The 26,560-nt window shown below is 60.4% G+C and overlaps 2 protein-coding genes across 3 annotated transcripts in view; one reads left to right on the forward strand and one right to left on the reverse strand.

The window, feature by feature from the left end:
• Window positions 1-15,194, forward strand: part of LOC149913572 (uncharacterized) — a gene marked incomplete at its 5' end in the record, with an annotated part of 76,051 nt that extends 60,857 nt beyond the window's left edge. The window contains 5 exons of the mRNA XM_090129340.1: window positions 7,502-7,676; window positions 10,030-10,128; window positions 12,891-12,985; window positions 14,074-14,159; window positions 14,888-15,194. Of these exons, the coding sequence (XP_089985466.1) occupies window positions 7,502-7,676; window positions 10,030-10,128; window positions 12,891-12,985; window positions 14,074-14,159; window positions 14,888-14,978 (546 nt within the window). The remainder of the gene's footprint in view (window positions 1-7,501; window positions 7,677-10,029; window positions 10,129-12,890; window positions 12,986-14,073; window positions 14,160-14,887) is intronic.
• Window positions 15,195-16,451: 1,257 nt separating this feature from the next.
• Window positions 16,452-26,034, reverse strand: ZNHIT1 (zinc finger HIT-type containing 1). Of its 2 annotated transcripts, XM_090129371.1 has the most exons (6): window positions 25,942-26,034; window positions 25,738-25,833; window positions 25,484-25,654; window positions 23,642-23,721; window positions 20,021-20,215; window positions 19,022-19,660 (listed from the first exon to the last, which is right to left on the reverse strand). In XM_090129371.1, the coding sequence occupies exons 2-6, from the start codon at window positions 25,763-25,765 to the stop codon at window positions 19,037-19,039; spliced, it is 1,098 nt and encodes a 365-aa protein (XP_089985497.1). In that variant the 5' UTR covers window positions 25,766-25,833; window positions 25,942-26,034; the 3' UTR covers window positions 19,022-19,036. The 2 variants fall into 2 exon arrangements, with proteins under 2 accessions (XP_089985498.1, XP_089985497.1); XM_090129372.1 differs by lacking the exons at window positions 19,022-19,660; window positions 25,942-26,034 and adding an exon at window positions 16,452-16,644 and having other exon boundaries at window positions 20,046-20,215; window positions 25,738-25,905.
• Between the last annotated feature and the right edge of the window lie 526 nt (window positions 26,035-26,560).

Raw genomic sequence — 26,560 nt, forward strand, 5'->3', positions numbered from 1 at the left:
TGGCCACAACCAGGGCATGAGGTCTTCTGGGGTTTCTTAGTGGCCACAGCCATGGGATGAGGTCTGCTCGTGGTTCCTGGTGGCCACAGCCATGGGATGAGGTCGTCTTGGCTTTTTTGGTGGCCACAACTGTGGGACATGATCTCCTTGTGGTTCGTGGTGGCCACAAGCATGGGATGAGGTCTGCTCGTGGCTCATGGTGGCCACAGCCATGGGATGAGGTCGTCTTGGGTTTCTTAGTGGCCACAACCGTGGGATGAGATCTGCGTGTGGTTCGTGGTGGCCACAACCTGGGCATGAGGTCGTCTTGGGTTTCTTAGTGGCCACAACCATGGGATGAGGTCATTTTGGGTTTCTTAGTGGCCACAGCCATGGGATGAGGTCTGCTCGTGGTTCTTGGTGGCCACAACCAGGGCATGAGGTCGTCTTGGGTTTCTTAGTGGCCACAGCCGTGGGATGAGGTCGGCTCGTGGTTCTTGGTGGCCACAGCCATGGGATGAGGTCGTCTTGGGTTTCTTAGTGGCCACAGCCATGGGATGAGGTCGTCTTGGGTTTCTTAGTGGCCACAAGCATGGGATGAGATCTGCTCGTGGCTCTTGGTGGCCACAACCAGGGCATGAGGTCGTCTTGGGTTTCTTAGTGGCCACAACTGTGGGATGTGATCTCCTTGTGGTTCGTGGTGGCCACAAGCATGGGATGAGGTGTTTTTGGGTTTCTTAGTGGCCACAACCATGGGATGGCATCTGCTCGTGGTTCGTGGTGGCCACAGCCATGGGATGAGGTCGTCTTGGGTTTCTTAGTGGCCACAACTGTGGGATGAGGTCTGCTCGTGGTTCTTGGTGGCCACAACCTTGGGATGAGGTCGTCTTGGGTTTCTTAGTGGCCACAACTGTGGGATGTGATCTCCTTGTGGTTCGTGGTGGCCACAAGCATGGGATGAGATCTGCGTGTGGTTCGTGGTGGCCACAACCAGGGCATGAGGTCGTCTTGGGTTTCTTAGTGGCCACAACTGTGGGATGAGGTCTGCTCGTGGTTCCTGGTGGCCACAGCCATGGGATGAGGTCATTTTGGGTTTCTTAGTGGCCACAACCATGGGATGAGGTCATCTTGGGTTTCTTAGTGGCCACAGCCATGGGATGAGATCTGCTCGTGGTTCTTGGTGGCCACAGCCATGGGATGAGGTCATTTTGGGTTTCTTAGTGGCCACAACCCTGGGATGAGGTCGTCTTGGGTTTCTTAGTGGCCACAACTGTGGGACGTGATCTCCTTGTGGTTCGTGGTGGCCACAAGCATGGGATGAGGTGTTTTTGGGTTTCTTAGTGGCCACAACCATGGGATGGCATCTGCTCGTGGTTCTTGGTGGCCACAGCCATGGGATGAGGTCATTTTGGGTTTCTTAGTGGCCACAACCATGGGATGAGGTCGTCTTGGGTTTCTTAGTGGCCACAAGCATGGGATGGGATCTCCTCGTGGTTCCTGGTGGCCACAACTTTGGGATGAGATCTGCTTGTGTCTCGTGGTGGCCACAACCAGGGGATGAGATCTGCTCGTGGTTTCTGGTGGCCACAACCCTGGGATGAGGTCGTCTTGGGTTTCTTAGTGGCCACAACTGTGGGATGTGATCTCCTTGTGGTTCGTGGTGGCCACAAGCATGGGATGAGGTCGTCTTGGGTTTCTTAGTGGCCACAACTGTGGGACGTGATCTCCTTGTGGTTCGTGGTGGCCACAAGCATGGGATGAGATCTGCGTGTGGTTCGTGGTGGCCACAACCTGGGCATGAGGTCGTCTTGGGTTTCTTAGTGGCCACAACCATGGGATGAGGTCATTTTGGGTTTCTTAGTGGCCACAGCCATGGGATGAGGTCATTTTGGGTTTCTTAGTGGTCACAGCCGTGGGATGAGGTCTGCTCGTGGTTCTTGGTGGCCACAGCCATGGGATGGGATCTGCTCGTGGTTCCTGGTGGCCACAACCATGGGATGAGGTCGTCTTGGGTTTCTTAGTGGCCACAACTGTGGGATGAGATCTGCTCGTGGTTATTGGTCGCCACAACCAGGGCATGAGGTCGTCTTGGGTTTCTTAGTGGCCACAGCCATGGGATGGGATCTGCTCGTGGCTCGTGGTGGCCACAACTGTGGGATGAGGTCTGCTCGTGGCTCGTGGTGGCCACAACCAGGGGATGAGGTCTGCTCGTGGTTCCTGGTGGCCACAACCATGGGATGAGGTCGTCTTGGGTTTCTTAGTGGCCACAACTGTAGGATGTGATCTCCTTGTGGTTCATGGTGGCCACAACCATGGGATGAGATCTGCCTGTGGTTCCTGGTGGCCACAACCAGGGCATGAGGTCTTCTGGGTTTTCTTAGTGGCCACAAGCATGGGATGAGGTCTGCTCGTGGTTCCTGGTGGCCACAGCCATGGGATGGGATCTGCTCGTGGTTCTTGGTGGCCACAGCCATGGGATGAGGTCATTTTGGGTTTCTTAGTGGCCACAGCCGTGGGATGAGGTCTGCTCGTGGTTCTTGGTGGCCACAGCCATGGGATGAGATCTGTTCGTGGCTCTTCGTGGCCACAACCATGGGCTGAGGTTGTCTTGGGTTTCTTAGTGGCCACAACCGTGGGATGAGATCTGCTCGTGGCTCTTGGTGGCCACAACCAGGGGATGAGGTCGTCTTGGGTTTCTTACTTGCCAGAAGCATGGGATGAGATCTGCTTGTGGTTCGTGGTGGCCACAACCATGGGCTGAGGTCGTCTTGGGTTTCTTAGTGGCCACAGCCATGGGATGGGATCTGCTCGTGGTTCGTGGTGGCCACAACTCTGGGATGAGGTCATCTTGGGTTTCTTAGTGGCCACAACTGTGGGATGTGATCTCCTTGTGGTTCGTGGTGGCCACAAGCATGGGATGAAATCTGCGTGTGGTTCGTGGTGGCCACAACCAGGGCATGAGGTCTTCTGGGGTTTCTTAGTGGCCACAGCCATGGGATGAGGTCTGCTCGTGGTTCCTGGTGGCCACAGCCATGGGATGAGGTCGTCTTGGCTTTTTTGGTGGCCACAACTGTGGGACATGATCTCCTTGTGGTTCGTGGTGGCCACAAGCATGGGATGAGGTCTGCTCGTGGCTCATGGTGGCCACAGCCATGGGATGAGGTCGTCTTGGGTTTCTTAGTGGCCACAACCGTGGGATGAGGTCTGCTTGTGGTTCATGGTGGCCACAACCAGGGCATGAGGTCTTCTGGGGTTTCTTACTGGCCACAGCCATGGGATGAGGTCTGCTCGTGGTTCCTGGTGGCCACAACCCTGGGATGAGGTCATCTTGGGTTTCTTAGTGGCCACAACCGTGGGATGTGATCTCCTTGTGGTTCGTGGTGGCCACAACCAGGGGATGAGATCTTCATGGGTTTCTTAGTGGCCACAACCGTGGGATGAGATCTGCTCGTGGTTCTTGGTGGCCACAGCCATGGGATGAGATCTTCATGGGTTTCTTAGTGGCCACAACCGTGGGATGAGATCTGCTTGTGGTTCCTGGTGGCCACAGCCATGGGATGGGATCTGCTCGTGGTTCTTGGTGGCCACAGCCATGGGATGAGGTCATTTTGGGTTTCTTAGTGGCCACAACCGTGGGATGAGATCTGCTCGTGGTTCTTAGTGGCCACAGCCATGGGATGAGGTCTGCGCGTGGTTTGTGGTGGCCACAACCAGGGGATGAGGTCTTATTGGGTTTCTTAGTGGCCACAACTGTGGGATGAGGTCTGCTCGTGGTTCTTGGTGGCCACAACCAGGGCATGAGATCTTCTTGGCTTTTTTAGTGGCCACAACTGTGGGACGTGATCTTCTTGTGGTTCTTGGTGGCCACAGCCATGGGATGAGATCTGCTCGTGGTTCTTGGTGGCCACAACCAGGGCATGAGATCTTCTTGGGTTTCTCACAGGGCCACAACCTTGGGATGAGGTCTGCTCGTGGTTCCTGGTGGCCAAAACCATGGGATGAGGTCTTCTTGGGTTTCTTAGTGGCCACAAGCATGGGATGAGATCCGCTCGTGGCTCTTGGTGGCCACAATCAGGGGATGAGGTCTTCTTGGCTTTTTTAGTGGCCACAACTATGGGATGTGATCTCCTTGTGGTTCTTGGTGGCCACAGCCATGGGATGAGGTCCGCTCATGGTTCTTGGTGGCCACAAGCATGGGATAGGTTCTGCTCGTGGTTCGTGGTGGCCACAACCGTGGGATGAGATCTTCTTGGCTTTTTTAGTGGCCACAACTGTGGGACGTGATCTTCTTCTGGTTCTTGGTGGCCACAAGCATGGGATCAGGTCTCCTCGTGGTTCCTGGTGGCCAGATCCATGGGATGAGATCTGCTCATGGCTCTTGGTGGCCACATCATGGGATTTGGTCTCCTCATGGTTCTTCATGGCCCCATGGGATGTGGGCCCCTCCTTGGGGCCATTGGTAGACACAAACACGGGATGTGGTCTTCCTGGGGTTCTTGGTAGCCATAACTGTGGGATGTGGTCTCCTCGTGGTTCTTGGTGGCCATCGCTGTGGGATGTGATCTCCTTGGGGCCTTGGTAGCCATAAGTGTGGGATGTGGTTTCCTTACGGTTGTTGGTAGCTACAGCTGTGGGATGTGGTCATCTTGGGGTCCTTGGTAGCCCCAAGGATGGAATATGGCCACCATGTGGTCCTTGGTAGCCCCAAGGATGGAACGTGGCCACCTCCTGGTGCTTGGTAGCCCCAAGGATGGAACATGGCCACCTCCTGGTTCTTGGTAGCCCCAAGGATGGAACATGGCCACCTCCTGGTCCTTGGTGGCCCCAAGGATGGAACGTGGTCACCTCCTGGTCCTTGGTAGCCCCAAGGATGGAACATGGCCACCTCCTGGTGCTTGGTAGCCCCAAGGATGGAATACAGTCACCTCCCAGTCCTTGATAGCCCCAAGAATGGAATATGGCCACCATATGGTCCTTGGTAGCCCCAAGGATGGAACGTGGTCACCTCCTGGTCCTTGGTAGCCCCAAGGATGGAATATGGCCACCATATGGTCCTTGGTAGCCCCAAGGATGGAACGTGGCCACCTCCTGGTGCTTGGTAGCCCCAAGGATGGAACATGGCCACCTCCTGGTTCTTGGTAGCCCCAAGGATGGAACATGGCCACCTCCTGGTCCTTGGTAGCCCCAAGGATGGAACGTGGTCACCTCCTGGTCCTTGGTAGCCCCAAGGATGGAATATGGCCACCATATGGTCCTTGGTAGCCCCAAGGATGGAATATGGACACCATATGGTCCTTGGTAGCCCCGGCAATGGGACATGGCCACTTCCTGGTCTTTGGTAGTCCCAAGGATGGAACGTGGTCACCTCCTGGTCCTTGGTAGCCCCAGCAATGGGACATGGCCATCTCCTGGTCCTTGGTAGCCCCAAGGATGGAACATGGCCACCATATGGTCCTTGGTAGCCCCAAGGATGAAATATGGCCACCTCCTGGTCCTTGGTAGCCCCAAGGATGGAATGTGGCCACCTTATGGTCCTTGGTAGCCCCAGCAATGGGACATGGCCACCTCGTGGTCCTTGGTAGCCCCAAGGATGGAACGTGGTCACCTCCTGGTCCTTGGTAGCCCCAAGGATGAAATACAGTCACCTCCCAGTCCTTGGTAGCCCCAAGGATGGAATATGGCCACCATATGGTCCTTGGTAGCCCCGGCAATGGGACATGGCCACTTCCTGGTCTTTGGTAGCCCCAAGGATGGAACGTGGTCACCTCCTGGTCCTTGGTAGCCCCAGCAATGGGACATGGCCATCTCCTGGTCCTTGGTAGCCCCAAGGATGGAACATGGCCACCATATGGTCCTTGGTAGCCCCAAGGATGAAATATGGCCACCTCCTGGTCCTTGGTAGCCCCAGCAATGGGACATGGCCACCTCCTGGTCCTTGGTAGCCCCAAGGATGGAATACAGTCACCTCCCAGTCCTTGATAGCCCCAAGAATGGAATATGGCCACCATATGGTCCTTGGTAGCCCCAAGGATGGAACGTGGTCACCTCCTGGTCCTTGGTAGCCCCAAGGATGGAATATGGCCACCATATGGTCCTTGGTAGCCCCAAGGATGGAACGTGGCCACCTCCTGGTGCTTGGTAGCCCCAAGGATGGAATATGGCCACCTCCTGGTTCTTGGTAGCCCCAAGGATGGAACATGGCCACCTCCTGGTCCTTGGTAGCCCCAAGGATGGAACGTGGCCACCTCCTGGTCCTTGGTAGCCCCAAGGATGGAATATGGCCACCATATGGTTCTTGGTAGCCCCAAGGATGGAATGTGGCCTCCTCCTGGTCTTGGTAGCCCCAAGGATGGAATGTGGCCACCTTATGGTCCTTGGTAGCCCCAGCAATGGGACATGGCCACCTCGTGGTCCTTGGTAGCCCCAAGGATGGAACGTGGTCACCTCCTGGTCCTTGGTAGCCCCAAGGATGAAATACAGTCACCTCCCAGTCCTTGGTAGCCCCAAGGATGGAATATGGCCACCATATGGTCCTTGGTAGCCCCGGCAATGGGACATGGCCACTTCCTGGTCTTTGGTAGCCCCAAGGATGGAACGTGGTCACCTCCTGGTCCTTGGTAGCCCCAGCAATGGGACATGGCCATCTCCTGGTCCTTGGTAGCCCCAAGGATGGAACATGGCCACCATATGGTCCTTGGTAGCCCCAAGGATGAAATATGGCCACCTCCTGGTCCTTGGTAGCCCCAGCAATGGGACATGGCCACCTCCTGGTCCTTGGTAGCCCCAAGGATGGAATGTGGCCACCATATGGTCCTTGGTAGCCCCAAGGATGGAACATGGCCACCATATGGTCCTTGGTAGCCCCAAGGATGGAACATGGCCACCATATGGTCCTTGGTAGCCCCAAGGATGGAACATGGCCACCATATGGTCCTTGGTAGCCCCAAGGATGGAACGTGGCCACCATATGGTCCTTGGTAGCCCCAAGGATGGAATATGGCCACCATATGGTCCTTGGTAGCCCCAAGGATGGAACGTGGTCACCTCCTGGTCCTTGGTAGCCCCAAGGATGGAATATGGCCACCATATGGTCCTTGGTAGCCCCGGCAATGGGACATGGCCACTTCCTGGTCTTTGGTAGCCCCAAGGATGGAACGTGGTCACCTCCTTGTCCTTGGTAGCCCCAAGGATGGAATATGGCCACCATATGGTCCTTGGTAGCCCCAAGGATGGAACGTGGCCACCTCCTGGTCCTTGGTAGCCGCAAGGATGAAATATGGCCACCTTATGGTCCTTGGTAGCCCCAGCAATGGGACATGGCCACCATATGATCCCTATGGCCCTCATTAGCCCAAGTCTGCAATACGGCCACCTCGTTATCCCCACCACCGTGCCGTGGCCACCAAACATCCAACCATGGCTGCGGGTCCCCCCCATTCCTCCAACGACTTCGCCCCCCTCCCTCACATCAAAACGAGCTTTTCACCCCCCCCCCCCCCCAAAAAAAAACCTTTCCCCGCAGGTGGAGACCATCGGGGACGCCTACATGGTGGCCTCGGGGCTACCGAAGCGCAACGGCAACCGGCACGCCGGGGAGATCGCCAACATGTCGCTGGACATCCTCAGCTCCGTCGGCACCTTCAAGATGCGCCACATGCCTGAGGTGCCCGTGCGCATCCGCATCGGCCTGCATTCGGGTAAGGCCACGCCCACTTCCGGTCACGCCCACTTCCGGTCACGCCCCTCTCCCCGTGACCAAGCCCCTTCCACGTCCATACCCCTTTATGGCTGCCATCACGCCTTGTGGCTGACCTTAATGTGGCTACGAGTCGATGGTCACGGTCACTTCCGGCCACGCCCCCTCGGACGGCCACGCCCACTTCCGGTCATCCCCCACCCCTGTGACCACGCCACTTCCACATCCGTGCCCCTTAAGGGCTGCCATCACGCCTTTTGGCTGACCTTAACGTGGCTACGAGTCGATGGTCACGGTCACTTCCGGCCACGCCCTCTCGGACGGCCACGCCCACTTCCGGTCATCCCCCACCCCTGTGACCACGCCCCTTCCACATCCGTGCCCCTTAAGGGCTGCCAGCACGCCTTTTGGCTGACCTTAACGTGGCTACAAATTGATGGTCACGCCCACTTCCAGCCACGCCACGCCCACTTCCGGTCACGCCCCATCCACATTACCACGCCCACTTGCGGTCACGCCCCTCATGACCACGCCCCTTTCACATCCGTGCCCCTAAGAGCTGCCATCACGCCTTTTGGCTGACCTTAACGTGGCCACGAGTCGATGTCCACGCCCACTTCCGGCCCCGCCCCGCCCACTTCCGGTCATCCCCCACCCCTGTGACCACGCCCCTTCCACATCCGTGCCCCTAAGAGCTGCCAGCATGCCTTTTGGCTGACCTTAACGTGGCCATGAGTCGATGTCCACGCCCACTTCCGGCCACGCCCCGCCCACTTCCGGTCGCCCCCCACCCCTGTGACCACGCCCCTTCCACATCCGTGCCCCTTAAGGGCTGCCATCACGCCTTTTGGCTGACCTTAACATGGCTACGAGTCAATGGTCACGGTCACATCCGGCCACGCCCACTCGGACGGCCACGCCCACTTCCGGTCACCCCCCAACCCTGTGACCACGCCCCTTCCACATCCGTGCCCTTTTGGGCTGCCATCGCGCCGTTTGGCTGACCTTAACGTGGCCCCGAGTTGATGGTCACGCCCACTTCTGGCCACGCCACGCCCACTTCCGGCCACGCCCCCTCCACACTACCACGCCCACTTGCGGTCACGCCCCCCATGACCACGCCCCTTTCACATCCGTGCCCTTTTGGGCTGCCATCACGCCTTTTGGCTGACCTTAACATGGCTACGAGTCAATGGTCACGGTCACTTCCGGCCACGCCCCCTCGGACGGCCACGACCACTTCCGGTCATTCCCCAACCCTGTGACCACGCCCCTTCCACATCCGTGCCCCTAAGAGCTGCCATCATGCTTTTTGGCTGACCTTAACGTGGCCACGAGTTGATGGTCACGCCCACTTCTGGCCACGCCACCGCCCACTTCCGGCCCCGCCCCCTCGGCTCTGCCACGCCCACTTGCGGTCACGCCCCCATCCCTGTGACCACGCCCCTTCCGCCTCCATGCCCCTAAGAGCTGCCAGAACGCTTTTTGGCTGACCTTAACGTGACCATGAGTCAATGGCCACGCCCACTTCTGGTCACGCCCACTTCCGGTCACAACCACCTCGACCACGCCCACTTCCAACCACACCCACGCTGCACGTGTCCACTTTCGGTCACACCCGCATCAGACATGCCCACATCCGGTCACACGCACACTGGACACACCCACTTCCGGTCACGCTCACAGTGACCACGCCCACTTCCGGTCACACCCACCGTGACCCCGCCCATTACACATCCGCGCCCCAAGGAGCTGCCATCATCACGCCTTTGGCTGACCTCAACATGACCACGAGTCAATGGCCACGCCCACTTCCGGTCTCGCCCACTTCCGGTCACAACCACCCCGACCCCGCCCACTTCTGGTCACTCCCGCGTTTGGCCACGCCCCCTCTATATCCACGCCCCAAGGAGCTGCCATCACTCCATTGGCCGACCTCAACATGGCCTTGAGTCCATGGCCACGCCCTCTATTTTCGAGACCACGCCCACTTCCGGCCACACCCTCACAAACCACGCCCACATCCGGTTTACACCCGCGTTGGCCACGCCCCACGGAGCTGCCGTGCCATTGGCCGGACTCAACATGGCCATAAATCAACAGCCACGCTCGCTGGTTTTTGGAACCACACCCACTTCCGGCCACACCCACATCAAACCACGCCCACTTCCGGCCACACCCACACCAAACCACGCCCACTTCCAGTCACCGCCCCCCCCCCCCCACATCCATGCCACCACACCATCAGCCGAGCTCAAACGCAGCGCCAATCCCGCGGCCACGCCCACTCGCGACCACGCCCCCCACACGTGACCACGCCCTCCTAGGCCACGCCCCCTTCCCCTTACCCATAGGGCCGTGCGTGGCGGGCGTCGTGGGGCTGACCATGCCGCGCTACTGCCTCTTCGGGGACACCGTCAACACCGCCTCGCGCATGGAGTCCACCGGGCTGCGTGAGTACACGCCTGCGTCATGTGTGCCACACGCCTGCCAACACGCGTGTCCTCGTGCGTGTGCGTGTGTCCTCGTGTGGGGCGTCCATGTGTGACCTCGTGTGTCACACGCCTGCCAACATGTGTGTCATTGTGTGTGTGCGTGTCCTCGTGTGTGGAGTCCATGTGTGACTTCGTGTGTCACACGGCTGCCTACACGTGTGTCCTTGTGTGTGTCCTCGTGTGTGTCCTTGCGTGTGTCTTCGTGTGTGTCCAATGGCTGTCATCATGTGTGCCCTTCTGTGTGTCCTTGCGTGTTTCACACGGCTGTCAACATGTGTGTCCTCATGTGTGGCATCCATGTGTGACCTCATGTGTCACACGCCTGCCAACATGCGTGTCCTCGTGTGTGTGTGTGTGTCCTCGAGTGTGGCATCCATGTGTGACTTCGTGTGTTACACGCCTGCCAACACGTGTGTCATCATGTGTGTGTGTGTGTCCTCGTGTGTGGCGTCCATGTGTGACCTCATGTGTCACACGGCTACCAACACGCGTGTCCTTGCGTGTGTACTCGTGTGTGTCCTTGTGTGTGTCACACGGCTGTCAACATATGTGTCCTTGCGTGTGTCCTCATGTGTGCCCTTGCGTGTGTCACACGGCTGTCAACATGTGTGTCCCTGCGTGTGTCCTCGTGTGTGTCCTTGCATGTGTCACACGGCTGTCAACATGTGTGTCCTTGCCTGTGTCTTCGTGTGTTTCCTTGTGTGTGTCACACGGCTGTCAACACGTGTGTCCTTGCGTGTGTCACACGGTTGTCAACACGTGTGTCCCTGCGTGTGTCATGTGTGTCACACAGCTGTCAACACGTCTGTCTTTATGTGTGTCCCCATGTGTGTCCTCGTGCATGTCTTCATGTGTGTCACACAGCTGCCAACACGCGTGTCCTTGTGCGTGTGTGTCCTCGTGTGTGGCGCCCATGTGTGACCTCGTGTGTCACACGGCTGCCAACATGTGTGTCCTCGTGCGTGTGCGTGTGTCCTCGTGTGTGGCATCCATGTGTGACCTTGTGTGTCACACGGCTGGCAACACGCGTGTCCTTGCGTGTGTCCTCGTGTGTGTCCTTGTGTGTGTCCTCGTGGGTGTCCCACAGCTGTCATCATGCGTGCCCTTGCGTGTGTCCTTGCGTGTGTCACACGGCTGTCAACACGTGTCCTTGCGTGTGTCTTCGTGTGTGTCCTTGTGTGTGTCACACGGTTGTCAACAAGTGTGTCCTTGCGTGTGTCCTCTTGTGTGTCCTTGCATGTGTCCTCGTGTGTCACACGACTGCCAACATGCGTGTCTTTGCGTGTGTCCTTGCGTGTCACACGGCTGTCAACATGTGTGTCCTTGCGTGTATCCTCATGTGTGTCCTCATGTGTGTCCTTGCGTGTGTCACACGCCTGCCAACACGCGTGTCCTTGTGTGTTTCCTCGTGTGTGTCCCACGGCTGTCATCATGTGTGCCCTTGCGTGTGTCCTTGCATGTGTCACACGGCTGCCAACATATGTGTCCCTGCGTGTGTCCTCATGTGTGTACTTCTGTGTGTCACATGGCTGTCAACATGTGTGTCCTTGCGTGTGTCCTCATGTGTGCCCTTGCGTGTGTCACACGGCTGTCAACATGTGTGTCCTTGCGTATGTCTTCGTGTGTGTCCTTGCGTGTGTCCTCGTGTGTCACACAATTGCCAATATGCGTGTCTTTGCGTGTGTCCTTGCGTGTCACACAGCTGTCAACACGTGTGTCCTTGCGTGTGTCCTCGTGTGTCCTTGCGTGTGTCACATGCCTGCCAACACACGTGTCCTTGCGTGTGTCCTCGTGTGTGTTTTCGTGTGTCCCCACGTGTCTCCCTGTCCCCGTGTCCTCCACGTCCATGTGTCCTCCACGTATGTACTCCACATGTCCCATGTCCTCCATTTATGCCTCCACGTGTCCTCCACGCGTGTCCCCACGTGTGTCCTCCACATCTTCCTGCATGCCTCCACGTGTCCCAGTGCACCTTCTCCATGTGCCCCACACGCTGTCCTCCACGTGTTTCACATGTCCTTCACGTGTTTCCCCCACGTGCCCCACAGCTCTTCCGTTTATGTCCTCCACATACGTCCCCACATGCCCCACGTGTCCACATCAATCCTCCACGTGTCCCGCGTGTCCCCTGCGTGTGTTCCGTGTCTCTCCTACATGTGTCCTGTGGTCCCCCACGTGTGTTCCGTGTGTCCCTTGCATGTGTTCCATGTGTCCCCTACGTGTGTTCTGTGTGACCCTTGCATGTGTTCCAGGTATCCCTACATGTGTTCCATGTATCCCTACATGTGTTCCATTTATCCCCTACATGTGTTTCATGTGTCCCCTACATGTGTTTCATGTGTCCCCTGCGTGTGTTCTCTGCGTCCCCTACATGTGTTCCATGTGTCCCCTACATGTGTTCCATGTGTCCCCTACATGTATTCCGTGTGTCCCCTACGTGTTCCGTGTATCCCCTACATGTGTCCCATGTACCCTACCTGTGTCCCACGTATCCCTACATGTGTTCCGTGCATCCCCTACGTGCGTTCATGTATCCCTACCTGTGTTCATGTATCCCTACGCGTGTTCCATGTCCCCTACGCGTGTTCCGTGTCCCCTACGCGTGTTCCATGTCCCCTACGCGTGTTCCGTGTCCCCTACGCGTGTTCCATGTCCCCTACGCGTGTTCCGTGTGCCCCCTGCCCGTGTTCCACGCGCCATCCCCGCGTGTCGCCCCGCAGCGTACCGGATCCACGTCAACGCGCGCACGGTGGCCATCCTGCGGGCGCTGCAGGAGGGCTTCAAGCTGGACATCCGTGGCAAAACCGAGCTCAAGGTGCCCCAAACTGCCCCAAACTGCCCCCCAAGCGCCCCCTCTGCCCCACAAGCGCCCCCCAAGAGCCCCCTGGGCCCCCGGTGGAGAAGGGGGGGGAAGACTGTCCCGTCTATTGCCCCAATATCACAACTATTGCCCCCTTTATCACGGCTGTCGCCCCGTTATCGGGACTATCGCCCCCATTATCGTGACTATCGCCCCCCTTGTCGTTATTATTGCCCTCTTATCATGACTATCGCCCCATTAGCATGACTATCGCCCCCTTTCTGACAAATATCGCCCCATTATCATGACTATTGCTCCCATTATCATGACTATCGCCCCCTTTCTCACAACTATCGCCCCATTATCATGACTATTGCCCACTTTCTCACAACTATCGCTCCCATTATCATGACTATCGCCCCCATTATCGTGACTGTCCCCCCCATTATCACGATTATTGACCCTTTCGCAAAACTATCGCCCCATTATCATGACTATCACCCCCATTATCATGACTATCGCCCCCTTTCTGACAAATATCGCCCCATTATCATGACTATTGCTCCCATTATCATGACTATTGCCCCCTTTCTCACAACTATCGCCCCATTATCATGACTATCGCCCCCATTATCGTGACTGTCCCCCCCATTATCACGACTATCACCCCAATTATCATGATTATTGACCCTTTCTCACAACTATCGCCCCATTATCATGACTATTGCTTCCATTATCATGACTATCGCCCCCTTTCTCACAACTATCGCCCCATTATCATGACTATCACCCCCTTTCTCACAACTATTGCTTCATTATCATGACTATCGCCCCCATTATCGTGACTATCGCCCCCCTTGTCGTTATTATTGCCCTCTTATCATGACTATCACCCCATTATCATGACTATCGCCCCCTTTCTCACAACTATTGCCCCATTATCATGACTATCACCCCCATTATCATGATTATTGACCCTTTCTCACAACTATTGCCCCATTATCACGACTATCACCCCCATTATCATGATTATTGACCCTTTCTCACAACTATCGCCCCATTATCACGACTATCACCCCCCCCCCCGACCGTGTGTCCCACAGGGGAAGGGCGTGGAGGACACTTACTGGCTGGTGGGACGCGAGGGTTTCACCAAACCCATCCCCACCCCCCCCGATCTGCTGCCGGGGTGAGTGGGGTCCGAAGGAGGGGGGGAGGGGGGGGGGGGGGCACGTGGGTGCGATATGGGAGTCCTGGGTGCTGTAGGAGGGTCCTGGGTGCTGTGGGTGGGAGGAGGGAGCTGGGTGCTACAGAAGGTGCATCAGGGTTGGTTTGTTTGGGTTTTTTTTTGGGGGGGGGGGGAAATCCTGGGATCTATGGGGGGGGGGGGGGGTGGGAGAGCACGTGGGTTCTATATGGGAGTCTTGGGTGCTCTGGGAGTTTTTGGGTGCTATGGGGTGGGGGGGTGGACCTGGGGGTCGCGCAGAAGGGGCATCTGGGTGCTGGGGGTGGAGAATGCGGGTCCTATAGGAGGGGCATCTGGGATCTATATGGGGGGGGGGGGGGGCTGAGTGCTGTGGGGGGAGGGGGACGCTGATGGGGGGGGGGGGCACTCGGTTTCTATGGGGCAGCCTCGGTGTTCTAGGTGTGTGTGTGGGGGGGGGGGACTGGGTTCTATGGGAGGGGGCACCTATGTGGGCACCCAAGGGTCAGAGATAAGGGGGAGAAGAATTGGGGGGGGGGGGGCAGAGATCGTCAAGGAGAGGCTGGGGCTGATTAGGAGGGGAATTTGGGGGTGTTGAGGGGGCATTTGGGGGGGGTTGGGGGGCAGGGCAATGGGGGGGGGAATTGGGGTGTCATCTGAGTGTCGTCCCCCCCCCCCCCACCACCACAACCACAACCACAACCCCCCCCCAGGGCCAGCAATCACGGCATCAGCCTGGATGAGATCCCAGCCGAGCGGCGCCGCAAGTTGGAGAAGGCACGACCGGGGCAGGTCCTCAAATAGCCTCGGGGGAGGGGCCAGGTGAGGCCATGCCCCCCCTCTCAGGTCACGTGTCCCCACCCCCCACCCCCCCTTCGTGTTCCCCCGCAAACTGGCAGCCCCAATTGTTGCCCCTATAGGGCTCTCAATGGAGTCCTCCAAACCATAGAGGTGAGACCAGGCCAGCCCACAACCCCTCTGTACGTTTTCTTATTGGTCATCTCTATGGTCATCTCTATGGTCTCCTCTATGTCCTCCCATTGGTCATCTCTATGGTCTCCCATTGGTCATCTCTATGGTCTCCCACTGGTCATCTCTATGGTCATCTCTATGGTCTCCTCTGTGGTCTCCTCTATGTCCTCTCATTGGTCATCTCTATGGTCTCCCACTGGTCATCTCTATGGTCATCTCTATGGTCTCCCATTGATCATCTCTATGATCATCCCTGTGGTCTCCTCTATGTCCTCTCATTGGTCATCCCTATGGTCTTCTCTATGCTCATCTCTATGGTCTCCTCTATATCCTCTCATCGGTCACCTCTATGGTCTCGTCTATGGTCCCCTCTATGGCCACTCGTTGGTCATCTCTATGGTAATCTCTATGATCTCCTCTATGGCCATCACTACAGTCGCCACGTTTGGAGTCCTCCAGACCATAGAGATGAGGCCAGGCCAGTCCACGCCCCGTTTATCTATTCTCTTGTTGATCATTTTTATGGTCAGCTCTATGGTTATCTCTATGGTCATCTCTATGGTCACCACATCTGGAGTCCTCCACACCATAGAGGAGAAGCCAGGCCAGCCCACAACTCCTCCATACGTCTTGTCGTTGGCTACCCCTATGGTCATCTCTATGATCATTTCTCCAATCACATTTGGAGTTCTTGGTCACCTCGCTGGTCACCACGTCTGGAGTCCTCCAGACCATAGAGACGTGACCCAGAGCGGCCACTCTGCACCACCAGCACTATGACGTTGCTACGGCCATTGCACAGAGTCCTCCAGACCATAGAGACCGAGTTAGAGTGACCCCTCCACTCTCTCTATGGTCCCGAAATGCATTCTGGGCCATCACCAATCCTTCTTCTCGCGGGCACAGGATGATTCGGGACGGCGGCCATCTTGGAAGCTGGCAGAGAGGCATGCTGGGAAGTCAGCCATCTTGGAAGCTGGCAGAGCCTGAGGCATGCGCGAAGCACTCCTCGCAAGCTGATTGGCTGCTACAAGCCCCGCCTCCCTTTCTCCCCACAAGCCCCGCCCACTCTTACAGGAGCAGGCAGACATGGGCGGGGCTATGGGGGGGGGTCACACGCACAGCCAATGGGAGAGCAGCGTGCCTGCGGGTGGCCATCTTGGAGGGCCCCAGCAGCCAATGGGAAGGCGGCTCCTCTTAAAGGCGCAGCACCACTTCCTCCAGGCTCCGCCTCCCCCCTCCTCAAATCGTGCCCCCCCCCCCCCCTTCACCCACCCCCCCACTCCCCAATCAGGAATATTCCTCTGTAGACCAAAACAACGTATTTTAAAGGGACAGCGCCCACGCTCTGGGTCGGTGTTTGTAGACAAAAAGTCCCTGGGTGCTGGTGGGGGAGCAGCGGCGGCCATCTTGTTGGGGGGGGCACCTACAGACCGTCATTGTCACCAAGGGTGGGGGTGGGGGGGTTGGGGGGGGTCACACCGTCCACTTCAGGCAGCTGTGGGGAGAGAAAAGGGGGGGGGGGGGTTCAGAGGGGAACCACGTGACCCCGCCGTGTCACCACGTCTCCATATTGGGTGTCCCAAAGCCACCCAGGGTCCCCATACTGGGAGTCCCAGTGCCCCCAGTGACCCCATGTCCCCATACTGGGAGTCCCAGTGCCCCCCAGTGTCCTCATGTCCCCATACTGGGAGTCTCAGTGCCCCCCAGTGTCCCCATGTCCACATACTGGGAGTCCCAGTGCCCCCCAGCATCCTCATGTCCCCATACTGGGAGTCCCAGTGCCCACCAGTGTCCCCATACTGGGAATCCCAGTGCCCCCCAGTGTCCCCGTGTCCCCATACTGGGAGTCCCAGTGCCCCCCAGTGTCCTCGTGTCCCCATACTGGGAGTCCCAGTGCCCCCCAGTGTCCCCATGTCCCCATACTGGGAGTCCCAGTGCCCCCCAGTGTCCCCATGTCCCCATACTGGGAGTCCCAGTGCCCCCCAGCGTCCCCGTGTCCCCATACTGGGAGTCCCAGTGCCCCCATGTCCCCATACTGGGAGTCCCAGTGCCCCCCAGTGCCCTCATGTCCCTATACTGGGAGTCCCAGTGCCCCCCAGCGTCCCCATGTCCCCATACTGGGAGTCCCAGTGCCCCCCAGCGTCCCCGTGTCCCCATACTGGGAGTCCCAGTGCCCACCAGTATCCCCATACTGGGAGTCCCAGTGCCCCCCAGCATCCTCATGTCCCCATACTGGGAGTCTCAGTGCCCCCCAGCGTCCCAGTGCCCCCCAGTGTCCCCATACTGGGAGTCCCAGTGCCCCCCAGTGTCCTCGTGTCCCCATACTGGGAGTCCCAGTGCCCACCAGTGTCCCCGTATCCCCATACTGGGAATCCCAGTGCCCCCCAGTGTCCCCATACTGGGAGTCCCAGTGCCCACCAGTGTCCCCATATCCCCATACTGGGAATCCCAGTGCCCACCAGTGTCCCCATACTGGGAGTCCCAGTGCCCCCCAGTGACCCCGTGTCCCCATACTGGGAGTCCCAGCATCCCCAGTATCCCCGTTCTGGCAGTCCCAGTGCTCTCCAATATCCCCATGTTCCCATACTGGGAATCCCAGTGCTCCCCAGTAGCCCCGTAACGCCATACTGGGTGTCCCAAAGTCACCCCGTGTCCCCATGTCCCCATACTGAGCGTCCCATTGCCCCCCCAACACCCCATGTCTCCATACTGGGAATGCCAAAGTCACCCAGTGTCCCCATACTGGGAGTCCCAGTGCCTCCCAGTGCCCACACCACGTATCCCAGTGCTCCCCAGTGCCTCCCAGTCTCCATCCCAATTGTCCCAGTGCCCCCCAGTGACTCCCAGTCCCCACCCCAACCCTCCCAGTGCCTCCCAGTCCCCACCCCAGTCCTCCCAGTGCCTCCCACTGCCCACCCCAGCCCTCCCAGTGCCTCCCAGTCCCCACACCACGCATCCCAGTGCCTCCCAGTCCCCACCCCAGCCCTCCCAGTGCCTCCCAGTGTGTCCCAGTGCCTCCCAGTCCCCACCCCAACCCTCCCAGTGACTCCCAGTCCCCACCCCAGCCCTCCCAGTCCCCACACCACGTATCCCAGTGCCTCCCAGCCCCCACCCCAACCCTCCCAGTACCTCGCACTGCCCACCCCAGCCCTCCCAGTGCCTCCCAGCCCCCACCCCAGCCCTCCCAGTGCCTCCCAGTGTGCACACCACGCATCCCAGTGCCTCCCAGTGTGCACACCACGCATCCCAGTGCCTCCCAGTGCGTCCCAGTGCGTCCCCACGCCACGCATCCCAGTGCCTCCCAGCCCCCACCCCAGCCCTCCCAGTGCCTCCCAGTCCCCACCCCAACCCTCCCAGTGCCTTCCAGTGCCTCCCAGTCCCCACCCCAGCCCTCCCAGTGCCTCCCAGTGCGTCCTAGTGCCTCCCAGTCCCCACGCCACGCATCCCAGTGCCTCCCAGTCCCCACCCCAACCCTCCCAGTGCCTCCCACTGCCCACCCCAACCCTCCCAGTGCCTCCCACTGCCCACCCCAGCCCTCCCAGTGACTCCCAGTCCCCACCCCAACCCTCCCAGTGCCTTCCAGTGCCTTCCAGTCCCCACTCCAGCCCTCCCAGTGCCTCCCAGTGCCTCCCAGTGCCTCCGAGTCCCCACCCCAGCCCTCCCAGTGCCTCCCAGTCCCCACACCACGCATCCCAGTGCCCCCCAGTCCCCACCCCAGCCCTCCCAGTGCCTCCCTGTCCCCACCCCAACCCTCCCAGTGCCTTCCAGTGCCTTCCAGTCCCCACCCCAGCCCTCCCAGTGCCTCCCAGTGCCTCCCAGTCCCCATACCACGCATCCCAGTGCCTCCCAGTGCCTTCCAGTCCCCACCCCAATCCTCCCAGTGCCTCTCAGTCCCCACCCCAGCCCTCCCAGTGCCTCCCAGCCCCCACACCACGCATCCCAGTGCCCCCCAGCCCCCACCCCAGCCCTCCCAGTGCCTCCCAGTTCCTCCCAGCCCCCACACCACGCATCCCAGTGCCTCCCAGCCCCCACCCCAACCCTCCCAGTGCCTCCCAGTCCCCACCCCAACCCTCCCAGTGACTCCCAGCTCCCACACCACGCATCCCAGTGCCTCCCAATCCCCACCCCAACCCTCCCAGTGCCTCCCAGTGCGTCCCAGTGCCTCCCAGTCCCCACCCCAACCCTCCCAGTGCCTCCCAGTCCCCACCCCAACCCTCCCAATGCCTCCCAGTGCGTCCCAGTGCCTCCCAGTCCCCACCCCAACCCTCCCAGTGCCTCCCCCTGCCCACCCCAGCCCTCCCAGTGCCTCCCAGTGTGCACACCACGCATCCCAGTGCCTCCCAGTGCCTCCCAGTCCCCACCCCAGCCCTCCCAGTGCCTCCCAGTGCCCCCCAGTCCCCACCCCAACCCTCCCAGTGCCTCCCAGTGCCTCCCAGTCCCCACCCCAGCCCTCCCAGTGCCTCCCAGTGCCCCCCAGTCCCCACCCCAACCCTCCCAGTGCCTCCCAGTGCCTCCCAGTCCCCACCCCAGCCCTCCCAGTGCCTCCCACTGCCCACCCCAGCCCTCCCAGTGCGTCCCAGTGCGTCCCAGTCCCCACCCCAGCCCTCCCAGTACCTCGCACTGCCCACCCCAGCCCTCCCAGTGCCTCCCAGTGCCTCCCAGTCCCCACCCCACGCATCCCAGTGCCTCCCAGTGCCTCCCAGTCCCCACCCCAGCCCTCCCAGTGCCTCCCAGTGCCTCCCAGTCCCCACCCCAGCCCTCCCAGTGCCTACCAGTGCCTCCCAGTCCCCACACCACACACCGCAGTGCCTCCCAGTCCCAACCCCAACCCTCCCAGTGCCTCCCCCTGCCCACCCCAACCCTCCCAGTGCCTCCCAGTGCCTCCCAGCAGCCGACCGCGTGTCCTGGTGGGTGCCGAGGCAGCGGCTGGAGCAGTAGCGGGCGCCGCAGGTGACGCAGGTGTAGGCAGAGGGGAAACCACAGACAGCACAGAAGTGGCGCTGGGGGAGCTTGGAGGGGGCGGCGCAGGCCGACACGTAGTTGGGGGGCTCAGCCGTGCTCAGGTTCTGGCAGGGAAAAAGGAGAAAAAAAAAACAAACAGCAATAAAAATCAGCCCCCCCTCTTTCCGTCCCCTCCCTCAAATCGACCCCCAAACCAAAAAATCCCCCAAAATCGGCCCCTAAGGAACATGAACTGCACCCAAAGTTCCCCAAATCTGGTGCTAAAATTGACCAGGGTGCTTTCTAATGCTGAAGACCCCCCCCAAATTTCTCTAAGCTCACCTGCAGGTCCCCCAAACCACCACAAGATCCCCTCCCCCAAATCCACAGAAGCCCCCCAGGATCCCCCTCAGCACCACCCAAACCCCAGGATTCCCCACAACACGACAACCCTGCCAAGACCCCCCCCCAAATCCCCCCCAAATCCCCCTCCAGAGCCCCCCAGACCCCCCTCAAATGCTCAGGATCTCCTCCACAGCCCCCCAGGTCCCCCCCAAACCCATCTCCCCAAACCTCCCCAAGATCCCCTCCCCCAAATCCATGAAAGCCCCCCAGGATCCCCCCCAGCACCACCCAAACCCCAGGATTCCCCAAAACACGACAACCCTGCCCAGACCCCCCCCAAATCCCCCTCCAGAGCCCCCCAGACCCCTCTCAAATGCTCAGGATCTCCTCCACAGCCCCCCAGGTCCCCCCCAAACCCATCTCCCCAAAACCTCCCCAAGATCCCATCCCCCAAAACCACAGAAGCCCCCCAGGATCCCCCCCAGCACCACCCAAACCCCAGGATTCCCCAAAACACGACAACCCTGCCCAGACCCCCCCCCAAATCCCCTCCAAATCCCCCTCCAGAGCCCCCCAGACCCCTCTCAAATGCTCAGGATCTCCTCCACAGCCCCCCAGGTCCCCCCCAAACCCATCTCCCCAAACCTCCCCAAGATCCCCTCCCCCAAATCCATGAAAGCCCCCCAGGATCCCCCCCAGCACCACCCAAACCCCAGGATTCCCCAAAACACGACAACCCTGCCCAGACCCCCCCCAAATCCCCCTCCAGAGCCCCCCAGACCCCTCTCAAATGCTCAGGATCTCCTCCACAGCCCCCCAGGTCCCCCCCAAACCCTAAAACCCCCCCCAGCACCTCCCCCTAAAACTCTCAGCCCCCCCTGCACATCTCCCCAAAACCTCCCCAAGATCCCCTCCCCCAAATCCACAGAAGCCCCCCAGGATCCCCCCCAGCACCACCCAAACCCCAGGATTCCCCCACAACACGACAACCCTGCCCAGACCCCCCCAAATCCCCCCCAAATCCCCCTCCGGAGCCCCCCAGATCCCTCTCAAATGCTCAGGATCTCCTCCACAGCCCCCCAGGTCCCCCCCAAACCCATCTCCCCAAACCTCCCCAAGATCCCCTCCCCCAAATCCATGAAAGCCCCCCAGGATCCCCCCCAGCACCACCCAAACCCCAGGATTCCCCAAAACACGACAACCCTGCCCAGACCCCCCCCAAATCCCCCTCCAGAGCCCCCCAGACCCCTCTCAAATGCTCAGGATCTCCTCCACAGCCCCCCAGGTCCCCCCCAAACCCTAAAACCCCCCCCAGCACCTCCCCCTAAAACTCTCAGCCCCCCCTGCACATCTCCCCAAAACCTCCCCAAGATCCCCTCCCCCAAATCCACAGAAGCCCCCCAGGATCCCCCCCAGCACCACCCAAACCCCAGGATTCCCCCACAACACGACAACCCTGCCCAGACCCCCCCAAATCCCCCCCAAATCCCCCTCCGGAGCCCCCCAGATCCCTCTCAAATGCTCAGGATCTCCTCCACAGCCCCCCAGGTCCCCCCCAAACCCATCTCCCCAAACCTCCCCAAGATCCCCTCCCCCAAATCCATGAAAGCCCCCCAGGATCCCCCCCAGCACCACCCAAACCCCAGGATTCCCCAAAACACGACAACCCTGCCCAGACCCCCCCCCAAATCCCCCTCCAGAGCCCCCCAGACCCCTCTCAAATGCTCACCATCTCCTCCACAGCCCCCCAGGTCCCCCCCAAACCCTAAAACCCCCCCAGCACCTCCTCCTAAAATCCTCAGGACCCTCTGTCACCCCCTCAAAGGTCCCCCAAAATCCCCCAAGACTCTCCCCAAATCCCCACGACCCCCCCCCAAATTGCCCAGACTGTAGAACCCCCCCAGCCCAAAATCCGCCACGACCCCCTGAAACCCCCCAGGACCCTTTCAGAGCCCCCCCCCCCCCCAAACCCCATTAAGTCCACCCAAGATCCCCCTCACCCCCCAGATCCCAAAATCCCCCCCTCCAAAGCCCCCCACGATTCTCCCCCAAAACCCCAAACCCTAAAACCCCCCCAGCACCTCCCCCTAAAACCCCCCAGCCCCCCCTCAAAATCCTCACAGCCCATCACAGCCCCCCAGGACCCCCCTGTCACCCCTCAAAAGCCCCCCAGCTCTCCCAAATCACCCGAGACCCCCCCCCAAACTGCCCAGACTGTAGGACCTCCCCCACCCTAAAACCCCCCAGGATCCTTTGAGAGCCCCCCACCCCCAAACCCCATTAAATCCACCAAGATCCCCCTCACCCCCCAGATCCCAAAATCCCCCCCTCCAAAGCCCCCCACGATTCCCCCCCAAAACCCATAAACCCTAAAACCCCCCCAGCACCTCCCCCTAAAACCTTCAGCCCCCCCTCAAAATCCTCACAGCCCATCACAGCCCCCCAGGACCCCCCCAAAACCCCTCAAAGGTCCCCCCAAATCCCCCAAGACCCTCCCCAAACCCCTACGACCCCCCCCCAAATTGCCCAGACAGTAGGACCTCCCCCACCCTAAAACCCCCCAGGATCCTTTCAGAACCCCCCCCCAAACCCCATTAAATCCACCCAAGATCCCCCTCACTCCCCAAATCCCCAAATCCCCCCCTCCAAAGCCCCCCACGATTCCCCCCCAAAACCCCCCAAACCCTAAAACCCCCCCAGCACCTCCCCCTAAAACCCCCCAGCCCCCCCTCAAAATCCTCACAGCCCATCACAGCCCCCCAGGACCCCCCTGTCACCCCTCAAAAGCCCCCCAGCTCCCCCAAATCACCCGAGACCCTCCCCAAAACCCTACGACCCCCCCTCAAATTGCCCAGACTGTAGGACCTCCCTAAGGCTCCCCACCCCAGAATCCCTCAGGACCCCCTGAAATCCCCCAGGAACCTTTATGACCCCCCCCCAAAACCCCATTAAATCCCCCCAACCCCCCTCACATTCTCTAAAACTCCCCAACCCCCCCCCCCACCAAACCCCATAGACCCTAAACCCCCCCCCCAGCACCTCCCCCCCTAAACCCCCCCCCTCAAAATCCTCGCAGCCCATCACAGCCCCCCAGGACCCCTTTGCCACCCCCTCAAAATTCCCCCAAATCCCCCCAGGACCCTCCAAGAACCACCCGAAAATGCCAAGACCCCCCCCCAGACCCCCCTGAGACCCCCCCCCCCCACCTGCTCCTCCAGCAGTGCCTGGAAGTTTTTCCTGAAGCGCAGTTTGAAGTGATCCCCGCGCGTTTTCTTCTTCTTCTTCCCTACAAAAATCAAAAAATAAACGGGGGGGGCGGGGCACACATATAATGAGCCCCCCAACTATTCCCCCCCCCCCCTTCATCTTGGGGGGCTGGGGGTTTTGGAAGACCCCCTCCCAAGACCCAGACCCCCTTCCTGTATCCCCCCCATACTTTTCCTGTTAAAGGATGCCTCCCCAAAGCCCCCCCATAGACCCTCCCCCCCCCACCCACAGCCCCCCCCCATAGCATAACCCAACCCTCAGACCCCCCCTCCCCCAACCTCCCCCATAGGCCCATTCCCATTACTCCCCCCCCCCCCCCCAAGACCCCCCCAGGCCCCCTCCCCACACCTCCCCCCCAAAGGATGCCATAAACCCTCTCCCCCCCCCCCCCCAGTATAACCTCATCCCCATAACCCCCCCCCCATAAGCCCACCTCCATTACCCCCCCCCCAAGACCCCCTTCGCACCCCCCCCCCCCTTGATACCTCCCTCCCTCAAAGGATGCCTCCCCAAAGCCCCCCCATATCACAATGCCCCCCCTCAGACCACCCCAGGCCTCCCCCCACCCACCTCCCCCCCCCAACCTGCCCCATAGGCTCCCCCCATAGGCCCCACCCCCATGACCCCCCAGGTCCCCTCCCCACACCCCCCCCATACCTCCCCCCCCCAAAAGCTGCCTCCCCATAACCCCCCCCCCCATAGTTTAACCTCACCCCCATAAACCCCCCCCCCATAAATCCCCACCCCATAACCTCCTCCTTAGGCCCACCCCCATTACCCCCCCCAAGACCCCCTCCACGCCCCCCCCCCTTGATACCTCCCCCCCCTCAAAAGATGCCTCTCCACAATCTCCCCCATAGCCCCCCCCCTCCCCCACCCCCCCCAATATCACCTCACCCTGATAGACCCCCCCCCCAGATCCCCCCCAAAACCTCCCCTATAGACCCACTCCCATAACCCCCCCCCCCCCAAGACCCCTCCCCACACCCCCTCCCACACCTCCCCCCCCCAATGGATGCATCCTTATAGCCCCCCCACCCCATAATATAACCCCATCCCCATAAACCCCCCCCAAAAGACCCCCTCCCCATAAACCCCCCAGCAACCACCCCCCATCGCCCCCCAATCAGAGCCCCCACCCCCACATACCTCCCCCCCCAAAAGATGCCTCCCCAAAACCCCCCCCCATAGAATAACCCCACTCTCACAGCTCCCCCCAGCGCCCTCCCAACAGACCCCCCCCAACCTCCCCCATCGCCCCCCCCATTGCCCCTGCCCCCCAAGACCCCCCATTGTCCCCCCCAACCTCCCCCCTCGCCCCCCCCAGGTCCCCTCCCCCTCCCCACAACCTCTCCCATCACCTCACCCCCCCCCAATCAACCCCCCCATTGTCCCCTTCCCAACCTCCCCCATCGCCCCCCCCCAAGAACCCCCCAGGTCCCTCCCCCCCCCTATAACCTCCCCCATCGCCCCCCCCATCGCTCTCCCCCCCAAACCCCCCCCATTGTTCCCCCCCCCCCCAACCTCCCCCATCGCCCCCCCCCAAGACCCCCCCAGGTCCCCTCCCCCCCACTCCCCCCACAACCTCTCCCATCGCCCCCCCCCCCCCAAGACCCCCCCATTGTCCTCCGCCCCCAACCTCCCCCATCGCCCCCCCCCCAGGCCCCCTCCCCCCCCTACAACCTCCCCCATCGCCCCCCCCCCATCGTCCCTCTCCCCCAAGACCCCCCCATTGTCGTCCCCCCCCAACCTCCCCCATCCCCCCCCCCCCCCCCGCCCACCGGTCTCGGCGGTGTCGGCGAAATGCGGCAATCTCTTCCCAGGCCTCGGCAGCCCGGCCTGCGGATCGTCCCCGAAGTTGTCCCGTTCCAACGCCTCCAACTGCCGGCACAACCGCCGCTGCCGCGCCGCTCCGTCCAACACCCGCCGCTGCGACGGCTCCGGGACGCGGCCTGAGGCGGGGGGGGCGGCCGTTAACCGAAAACCGCCGAAACGGCCCCAAAACGGGGCCCCGAGGGCGGCCCGCCGCCGGTACCTGACGCCTTCTTCTCCCCCATCATCATCCCTGCGGCCGCTTCCGGGCCGCTGTGAAAGCACTTCCGGGCCGCTATGAAAGCACTTCCGGTTCGACCTGAAAGCGTATTCGATCCGCCTTGGTACGCTTCCGGTCCGATCTGAAAGAGCTTTCAATTCGTCTTAGCGCGCTTCCGGTTCGATCTGAAAGCACTTCCGGTCTGACCTGAAACAGCTTTCGATCCGATCGAGAGTATTTCCGGTCTGCCCAGGAGCCACTTCCGGTGCGATCGAAAAGAGCCTTCGATCCGGCCTGAAAGCACTTCCGGTCCGACCTGAAAGAGGTTTCCATCCGATCTAGCGCACTTCCGGTCAGCCCAAGGGCAACTTCCGGCCCGATCTGAAAGAGCTTTCGATCCTACCTAGCTCACTTCCGGTCCGTCCAGGAGTCACTTCCGGTCCGTGTACAGGACCCACTTCCCGTCCTTTCCGGCCCTTTTTCCGGTCGGTGCGGGATCCACCTCCGCTTTTGCGCCACCCAGAAGAAGCACCTTGCGCCGTCCATTTGGAGGCAACTTCCGCCGATCCTGAAGTCACTTCCGCCCTGACTGAAAGCCCCGTTCCGCCCTCGCCTCCCTTGAGGCCCCTTCCGCCCAATCCAGAGGGCACTTCCGCCCTTCATGAAGCCATTTCAGCTCAAGATACAATCCACTTCCGCCCCCAGCCAGCCGCAACTTCCGCCCTGAGTGAAGCCACTTCCGCCCTTTCTGCCTTCCGATTCCGACCCACCCAGAAGCCATTTCCACCTCCCTCCCTACCCGGAGGCGACTTCCGCCCGTTCAGCA

The sequence above is a fragment of the Phasianus colchicus genome, chromosome 36, assembly GCF_987193195.1.
Source record: "Phasianus colchicus chromosome 36, bPhaCol1.hap1.1, whole genome shotgun sequence".
NCBI lineage: Eukaryota > Metazoa > Chordata > Aves > Galliformes > Phasianidae > Phasianus > Phasianus colchicus.

Coding starts and splice junctions, on each gene's coding strand:
- ZNHIT1 (XM_090129371.1), bottom strand. CDS start 25,765: ATGATGATGGGGGAGAAGAAGGCGTCAG. Junction 23,722..25,483: donor CGCCGACACCGCCGAGACCG/GTGGGCGGGGGG, acceptor TGATTTTTGTAG/GGAAGAAGAAGAAGAAAACG. Junction 20,216..23,641: donor AGGCACTGCTGGAGGAGCAG/GTGGGGGGGGGG, acceptor TTTCCCTGCCAG/AACCTGAGCACGGCTGAGCC.